The sequence below is a fragment of the Octopus bimaculoides genome, chromosome 14 (assembly GCF_001194135.2).
Source record: "Octopus bimaculoides isolate UCB-OBI-ISO-001 chromosome 14, ASM119413v2, whole genome shotgun sequence".
NCBI lineage: Eukaryota > Metazoa > Mollusca > Cephalopoda > Octopoda > Octopodidae > Octopus > Octopus bimaculoides.
The window spans coordinates 28299459-28309168 of record NC_068994.1 but is presented as its reverse complement, the minus strand read 5'-3'; the positions used below and the strand labels follow the sequence as shown (position 1 = coordinate 28309168).

Genomic DNA, 9710 nt, shown 5'->3' with positions numbered 1-9710 from the left:
TGCTAGCTACATAGATGATGTTGAAACAATGAAAGTAATATCACACTCCGTATGTGCCAATGATGGAACAAAAATTCCCATTAATGTGCTCTATATATTATTAAGTCTCCAACCTTGCTGTTTTGAGTTCAGTAACTGCCAGGGTAGCCTCACAGCAAGTTTTGAATATTTGTCTTATTGAATAACTTAAAAACTGTTTCCAAGTCTATTTAGAGCCCAGTGGTCAAAGCTATATAAAATTGTATTTGGCTAAAACATGGAGAAGTGTCTGTAAATAGATCTGAACCAGTGATTCTTTGACTGGCAATGATTTTATAGTTAGAAGGATCTAACATTAATTAATCACTCAAATGGAACACATGAGCAGAGACTATTGAAACACTCCTAATGACCACAAGAAGACTAAACTCAAGATAATCACATCATAACAACTCAAGAGAGTCTCAAATGGTTGTTTAACCTACTATAAATAGCAGTCAAATTTCCCTCAATTTGCATTCTATTGTAGTCCTGCATAGTCTTAAAGATGGAATGGTCAGAGCAAGAATATCTTTGGTCATGGACAGACATAAGAAAAAACAGGACAGACATAAGAAAAAACAGGACAGACATAAGAAAAACAACAACAACAACAACAACAAAAAACAAAAAAACTATTGAATATCAAATTCTATGCTTACAAAATAATGGTTGGATTTTATTAAATGAATAAAGTTCTATTGTGAAGTTTTCTCTTTTGAAATTTCCTCCTTCAGGGACAATAAATAATCTGTTGCAGACATTTCTGATTTGAAACACTTTCCAAGTTCTTTATCTGGGAATTCAGTAACATTAAGAGAAGGGCTTTTATTGGAGAATGAATGCCATACACCTTGAATGCTGGGATTTTCTGTGTGCCATGGTTTACGAATACGTTTTATCTGAACACCAGATCTTGTCCTCATGTATTCAATCCATTTACTGATTTCATCTTTGTCTTTGTTATGGGTGCTGAATGATTCATAGTATCCATTTACTGGCAGAAAGACAGAGAAAGAGAGAAAATTATATACATATATGTATTATAATACCAAGACTATAAACTTACAATGTTACTTTGCTTTACCAGATATGAATGAAGAGAAAGAGAAATGAAGAGAGTAATGACAAATGACCAAAACCTTTAGCAATATACCGTGCTTGAGAAGAAGACCCATCAAGTCAAGTGAAATCATAGTCATGTAAAAGCACCCATTACACTCTTGGAGTGGTTGGCATTAGGAAGGGCATCCAGCTGCAGAAACCATACCAAATCAGACTGGAGTCAGGTGCAGCCCCTCAGCTTACCGTCCAACTCATGCCAGCATGGACACCATCATTTAACGTCCACTTTATATGCTAGCATGGGTTGGACGATTTGACTGGGGACTGGTGAACCAGATGGCTACACCAGACTCCAATCTGATCTGGCAGAGTTTCTACAGCTGGATGCCCTTCCTAATGCCAACCACTCCAAGAGTGTAGTGAGTGCTTTTTACGTGTCACCGGCACGAGGGCCAATCTGGCGGTACTGGCAACGGCCATGCTCAAATGGTGTTTTTTACGTGCCACCTGCACAGGAGTCAGTCCAATGTTTTGTTCACATGCCACCGGCACAAGTGCCAGTAAGGCGAAGCTGGAAACGATTGCGCTCAAATGGTGCTTTTTACGTGCCATGGATGTTAAATGATGATGATAAGAGAGGGAGAGGTATGAATGTATGGTTATGAAGTTCACATTATAACCATGGGGTTTTGGATTTGGCTCCATTGTGTGGTATTTTGGGGAGCAAGTGTTTTCTACAATAGTCCCGAGCCGACCAATGCTGAGAGGAATTGGTAGATGTAAACTGTAAGAAGCCTGTCTGTCTGTTTGTCATTCATGCATGCATGTATGTATGTTTATGTATTTACACATATATCCACTTTTCCATGCTTGCATGTGTCAGACAGAATTTGTTGAGCCAAATTTTCCATGGTTGGATACCCTTCTTGTCTCCAAGCTACACATGTTTCCAAGAAAGATAATATTTTCCCAAGGGTGGACAACTTTTTACAGAATATTGCAAATGAAGAACACTGTCAGTGTGATGGTGACACTTGTTAACAAGATATAAACACGCATGACAGGTTTCTTTGAGATTCACTCTATCAATACTACTCACAAGGTTTTGTTTAGCCTGGGTTGTCATGCAATGAAGCTGAACTTGAAACTAATTTTAGAATATATATTGGAAACCTCTATATGGTTGCTCAATGTGCGAGAAATAGTAGATAATTTTCCCTCACATCTTACCCTGTCCATTGTTTTAGTCTTACTATTATTTTCTTCTAACTCTTAAGCAATATAGATTTACATTTGATCTGGTGATTACTTTAATGAAGCAGAAAATATATTTATCCTTCGCATGTATCAAGTATTGTTTTCCTTACTGTCTTTTATCTGTAACACTGCTATAACTCTGATGTGCTAGAAATAGCAGGTGAATCTAAAATTTCATCTGACTGTCTTAAAAAAAGGAAATACATATTGAATAATATATCCCTGGTATGGATTGATTGGGGGTGGGGTGGGAGTGGCATGGCTGGAATGTCTTTGATGATGTTTCCTTGATTAGGGCTGATCTGAAGCCAAGTCAACAACTGCTATAACAGCATTTTACCACTTTGCTTGGAGCTAAAATTTATGTCCCGACACAGATACTGAGTTGCAGTTCTTTTCTACAAGGTTTTAATATCCAGTTACAGCCATTGCACATAATGGGAGAGTTATTTGTTTTATACTAAAGTATTAGAAGTAAAAGGTCAGTGAGCTGGCTGAGTCATTAACACGTGACAAAATGCTTATTGGAATTTCTTCTGGCACTTTTTGCTTTGAGTTCAAACCCCTTTCGGGTTAACTTTGCCCTTCATCCCTTTGGATGAAGTACTGTGGTTGATGTAATTGACTTACCCCTCCTCTCAAAATTGCTGGCCTTGAACCTTGCAATCAGTGTCTTGTTCAGGGGGAATGTTAAGATCTTGGAAACCAGGTATAGGCCTTAAGATTACTAGGATTCGATATAAAAAAAAGAGGTACAGGTATGACCATGAGATTTTGGGTTTCATTCTATTGTATGGCACTTTGGACTTGAGAGAAAACTGGCAGATGGAAACTGCATGGAAGCCCATCATGTGTTTGTGTGTGTGAATATTGAACCTGCATATATTTGCTAATACTATCTGAACAAAAGCACTGATGTTTGCATTTTCCAGAAAACAAAAGTTCCAAAATACAGTGGCTCCATGTGGGAGATCAAATACCTTACTGGAAAAACAAGGAAGGATTGGTAACAGGAAGACCACCTGGTAGTAGAAAAACTGCCCTAATAGAGATTGTTGTAACCCATGCTGGCATGGAAAAACAGAAATGTCATATGACAAGTAATATTGGGAATATCGAGGTAATGTTACTCAGATACAGTAACAATATTAGTTAATTCAATTTTCATGGTACTCATATAAAATAATCCTTTCTACTAAAGGCACAAGGCCTGAAATTTTGGGGGAGAGGATTAGTCAATTGCATCGACCCCAGTGTTTCACTGGTACTTAATTTATCGACCTTGGTGGAATTTCAACTCAGAATGTAAATATGGATGAAATGCTGCTAAGCATTTTGCCTGGTATGCATTCTGCTAGCTTGCAGCCTTACTCATATAAAATAATAAAAAGAATACTAGTTTTAAAAATTAAAATACTTATTAAATTAAAGTAAAATTAGATAAAACAAAATTTCTCATTTGTTTATCACCAGTGTTTTAAATCGACTTTTCCATACTTGTATGGAATTTGTGAAGGTGGATATCATGTGATGTCAAGGCAAGGTGGCAGTAACACACATACACACATCTATGATGGACTTCTTTCAGTTTCTGTCTACAAAATTCATTCACAAGGCTTTGGTTAACCAAGGGTAATAGCAGAAAACATCTGCCCAAGGTGTCACACCATGGGACTATATCTGAAATGATCTGGTTGCAAAGCACACTTCTTACCACACAGCCATGTCTGCACCTATTCAATATATGCAATGAATATCGATTCCAGTAATACTGTTTAAAAATCAATTAATTATGGATGTTAGCATAAATTTCAACATCATCTATCATATGACAGACAACACAGTAAGTTGCAATCAATATGATCAAAGTTATCACCCTTAGGAGAATGGAGAAACTCAGAGATGGAGACACACAACAAATTATATTGAAAATTTTCCTGTTGTTTCAGCACAACTGAAAGGATTTTGCTTTTGGGGTAACCATCAGTTGTTTGTTTAAGGAGCCAACTCAGTCAAGATTTCAAACTAAAAGGTCTTCATATTTTTATTATAGACAAACAACTTTTAACCATCTCTCTAGTATTTAGTTTGTTAGTCAGATATCTGTAGCAAGTGGGATAACTCTGTTTGATACTTGTTCAAAAGATTACATATTCACACATATCATCAGAACTTTCCTGCCTCTATTTCTTGACACCCCTTTCTTACGTTCTTTAAATACAATTAAGCATTTAGTTCTGTGTTCTCTATGGTGTTTTACCTTTCATTTTTTAGCTGTCCATAAATTGAACTCCTCTTTGTATGTGTCAATTCAATCATATGACAGTCTCCTAAAAATTTGCAACTTAGTAACAAAAGACTATTGTTCTTATTAGAATCATTAGTGTCAGACAAAACACTTAGCAGCATTTCTTGTGGCCTTATGTTCTGAGTTCAAGTTCTGCTATGGTCAGCTTAGCCTTTCATCCTTTCAGAGTCAGTAAAATAAAGTACTATTCAAGTATTGGAGTCGGTGTAATTGACTAACCCTTTCTCTTAAAATTGCTGCCCTTGAACCAAAATTTGAAACCATTATTACTCTAGTTGTTGTTATTCAGTCCTTCCTCCCTAATACATCATCCTTCTAGAATCTCCTCTCTGGTCATATCTTTCTAATAGATGCTGACTTGCAACAGTTTAATTGGAACATTAACGATATGAATCTCACCAGTGTTAGAGGTCTTACAAAGGTTGTATGTACTGTACTGTCCTTTAGACTCAGCAAGTAAAAAAGCCAAAACTGAAATTTCATTGTGAGCAGTTATAGTAAGTTGATAGCGAAAAAAACTGACAATAACGTGCATTCTGTAGCTACATAGCTAAGGTAAGATATCAGATTCATCTGTGTAGTATATTTCATTTAAGAGTGTGAGGGGTATCTATCTAGGGTTACACTAACAAAAGTGTCCCTATTTTTTATGACAGTGAGGTATAATTTGAGGAGATTTGGCTGCTACTAGGAGTTGAGTGACAATATTCCCTTACTAACTTATCACAGAGGACATTTAAGATTGTTGTCTAGCCTTAGGTGAACCCTGCTTGAGTCTATAACCAAATGCATTCCAGCCATAACCATCCTGTCTTGTTTGGGTTATGTAGGTCTATATTATCTCATACATTCCAATCTTATTAAATTTTGTTAAGTCGTGTTTTTCTGTGACTACAGTGTGTAGAAGATAGTACCATTTGTTTGTTGTTTATCAAAATTTTATAAGAGTTTCCTTACAATATTCTGCTTGGAGTCTAGCAGTTCTGTGTCTTCTTGGCTTTAAGTAAACCACAATGCCAGGGTTTTCACGAGTGAAATCCAAAAGGTGATGTTCAATATATTCCCTGAAAGACATTAAAACAACAAGGCATTAGAAAATATAAGAGAAACAGTGAAGTTGGTAACTGAAGACATATGTGGCATAATGGTTAGGGGTGTTGGGCTCAAGATTGTTAGCTTATGGGTTTAATTCTTGGACTGGGTAGCATACTGTGTTCTTGAACAAGGCACTTCATTTTACTTTGCTCCTGTCCACTCAGCTAAGAATGAGAAGAAGCAACAGCAATTGGTGGCCAACACTGCAATGTACCAGCACTATATTCAGGGAGTTGTTTTGTACTTTCAGTTATTTAAATGTCTCAGAAACCCAGAGAAATTCTGCCCTCATGATTCTGTATGTTTGAAGCAAATGTTAATATAATTGGTTGAATAAATCCAAGGACATGCTCCATGGTTACCTGGAGTCATTCTGGGGTTTGAGGTCAGAATATGAAAAACAACAAAATACTGAAAGCTCCCTATTGTGCTTGCCACTTGCTCCACTGCCACTGATTGCTAACAAAAGTACAATCCATCTGATTGATTAGCAAAAACTCACTCATGAACCTCTAACTCACACACAACCTATTTCATCACTCTGCCTCTTCTACATCCACTACAATAGTCATTGTCCTTCAGAACTAGTAAGTTGCATATCACCCCCACTCAAGTTCATCTCTACCTCCTCCTCTCACTACCCATTCTGTCTTTCCTCTGTCTGATCCCCAACTTCACCGTAACTGCTTTATCTAATTTTTCTTCTCCAGAAATATGTCAACCTTCAGGAGTTCTCTTCTCATCCAAGGTTTTCCCATGAACATTGATGTGCAGCAGTTCAACTCATGCATCAACACAAATCATACATATATAGTAGGAGTTGCTCTGCCAGTATTAGGATTTGTCTCACCATTCTGGCGAGTAGGCTCTGATGCAAGAGAGACAAGTCCCACGATTATCACACATATATACTAGTCAATGAAAAATGCAGACGCATACTAACAATGTTCTTAATTAAACCTGGAAAAGTAGAGGACAAGAAAAAAACTCATTAAAATTACAGCTTAAAATATTGCTGCTAAAATTAAAAAGTATCTCTTAGGTACTTTACCATATTTTTTTTAAAATTCAAGTAATTTCACTTTTCTTTTTCTGTCTTAATTTTATTTTTTGTATTAAATGAATTAATAAAAAAATTTAAAATTTTAGTTTTAGCAGCAATATTTTAAGCTCTAATTTTAATGAGTTTTTTCTTGTCCTCTACTTTCCAGGTTTAATTGTTAAGAACATTGTTAGTATGCATCCACATTTTTTCATTGGCTAGTCCAGTGTTTTTACAAGCATTGCAGTAATAGTAAAATTTTAATTAAAAATATATAAAATTACCATTTTTTGTAGTCATTTTGAATTCAAAAATTTCCAAGAAAATTCAAACAAAATTTTGATTTTTTCATTTGACTAATTTTCATTTAGAAATTAAATTACAAATGAATAATAATCATAGCAACTTTGCCTTTTCTGGACATAATGTACATACTGTAATTTTGGTACTGTACAGAGACAAAGTTACAAATGAACATATAGATGTTTTTGATCTAGTTTGGATTCTTTGCCATCAAATTTGAATTCTTTGCAATCAAATTTGAAGGCTGATGTAGTTTAACTCTTTTTCTTCGTTTGGAAATGCTCAGTTATTCAAGGCAAGACAAAGAACGAGCCGGAGCTTTACCAATTGAGAGCTGAAAAGTTTGACGAAATAACTCATGAACACTGTGATAGCTTCTACCAAAAGATGTTCTGTTACATCAACTGGTCTGAACAGGCGGAGATCATAAACGAATGATTCTTTTTCTATTTTTTGCGTATGTTTGAACAGTTCATTCAAGATAATTTGTACATTTTTACAAACTGCAACTTTTTTTGCAAGAAATATCAGTTGGGAAAATTTAAAAACCCTTATCTCAGGATAGCTAATAAACCTGGTCTGATTTAAATCAACAATTGTTGATCATAACTTTTAATCATAAGGGTAATTTCACTCCTCCCACCAAATTGCGTAAAATTGCTTTAAAGCGCAGGTTTATGCTACATCCTCCCTCCCCCCGTGGTATGTCTTTTAACTAGACTGTCTATTGTACATGGCATGCACATGTCTTAGATGACATGTGGACGCATTCAAGCAGGTCGTTATATCAGGATTAGTATGAGCTCATTTTTTCCTTTATGCCTACGTATAGTATGATGCAAAAGTAATGCTCATAAGTTCTTGATAGCTGCAGAGTTTTCATTCGAGAACTATGCTGTTCGAGCTTTCTTTTTGAATTTTACTCAGGAGTGACCGTAAAAGAACCAGTCCGTTTGCTTTGAGGAGATGCAAACTGAACAATTTTTTAACAAAATAAGTGACTTCATAAAACGGTTATAAAGAGCAAAGAGCTTACTATTCGAGTTTATCCAACTCGAGTTTGTTGTCCCAAGCTCAGGGTTAGGTCGACGTTTGAGTAACAGTGGGCTCTACTGGATGAGTTAGATAAGATAGACATGTATTCCCTTACAGCTGATGTAGTTTAACTCTTTTTTTTGTCAAGGCTTGAGCACCAATTTCAAGAAACTAGCTTTGAATTGATTTGTGGTCATCGAATATTCTTTTGAGGATGAAGAATCCTACTTTCTACCATTTGCAACACTTCAGCACATGCCTGTTGACTGTTTTCTGTGTTTTAGTTTGTCTTACAAAGTCCCTTTGAAAAATTCAAATTTGATTGCAAAGAATCCAAACTAGATTACTCTCTTTACTCTTTTATTTGTTTCAGTCATGTGACTGTGACCATGCTGGAGCACCGGATTTAGTCAAGCAAATCGACCCCAGGACTTTTTCTTTGTAAGCCTAGTACTTATTCTATCGATCTCTTTTGCTGAACCGCTAGGTTACGGGGACGTAAACACACCAGCATCGGTTGTCAAGCGATGTTGGGGGGACAAACACAGACACACAAACATGCATTTGCCTTTTCTGAACAGCCTTACTACAGACTTCAGTACTGCTCATAGAGACAAAGCCACAAATAATCATTCTATTTACGATAAAATTAATAAATAAATTATAAATAAAGTCATTTTTAGCATGCAAATAATTAACTCCTTGTTTGAAAATTTAAAAATAGTGAAAATTGACTGTTAAAATATTTGAATTTTTGTTATTTGCCTTTTCTGAACAGCCCTACAACATGATTCAGTACTGCTCATAGAAACAAAATTAAAAAAAAAATATTTTATTAGATAATCTTGTTATTAAATATTTATTCAAAAATGGACTTTAAAAAGCCATACTACAAAAAATTGAGCAAAAAAATTTCATTTTTTATAAAAAATAATTTGGACTGATTTTTGTTGTGTGTGCGCCTAAGAAATAGTTTAGTTAATATATGAGTAGTGGGCATAACTACAGATTTCTGCACCCCCAAATTTGGATGACCATAACTTTCATTTCAGAAAAATGGATATTTTTTAATGAAATTCTCTACAAATATACCTTGGACTATGTAGATTCCGAGGACACAGGAGTTTTTTTTGGGAAAACAAATGGGGGTTATTTTTGAGAACTGTTCCCCACAAGGGGGTATTTCGGAACAAGTCATCCATATTTGTTTCACTTTCTCCGTTTTGTGCATCCTTAGATTTCTACCACACACACACGTAATTAAACAGTTCAAACGAGGAATTATTCTATTCAGTATCATGTTTATTATAGAGATTATGTAACAAATTATACTTTACACTTCTATATTTAACTGTGCGTGTATATTCCTTATTTTTGCTTCTGGTGTCTTCTGCTTTTCTATTAGAAACGTTTACCTGGGAATTTACGTAAAGTGAAAAAAAAAAAAACATATACAATAGATAAGTCGTCTTAATAGCATTTCTGTGTACCAGACCTTTAGGTGTTATTTCTACCATAACGAGTTTTCTAGTGAGGGCTTCTTTGCCTGTTTGTTGCGTCAGTAGAAATCTACGGATGCACAAACAC

The 9710-nt window shown here is 35.5% G+C and overlaps 1 protein-coding gene across 1 annotated transcript in view; it reads right to left on the bottom strand.

The window, feature by feature from the left end:
- Nucleotides 1–663: 663 nt before the first annotated feature.
- The window catches only part of LOC106875390 (39S ribosomal protein L43, mitochondrial), a 14820-nt gene continuing 5773 nt past the window's right edge, over nt 664–9710 (bottom strand). Inside the window, exons 2-3 of the mRNA XM_014923502.2 lie at nt 5606–5712; nt 664–1015 (exon numbers count right to left, since the gene is read on the bottom strand). Of these exons, the coding sequence (XP_014778988.1) occupies nt 717–1015; nt 5606–5712 (406 nt within the window). The 3' untranslated portion in view covers nt 664–716. The remainder of the gene's footprint in view (nt 1016–5605; nt 5713–9710) is intronic.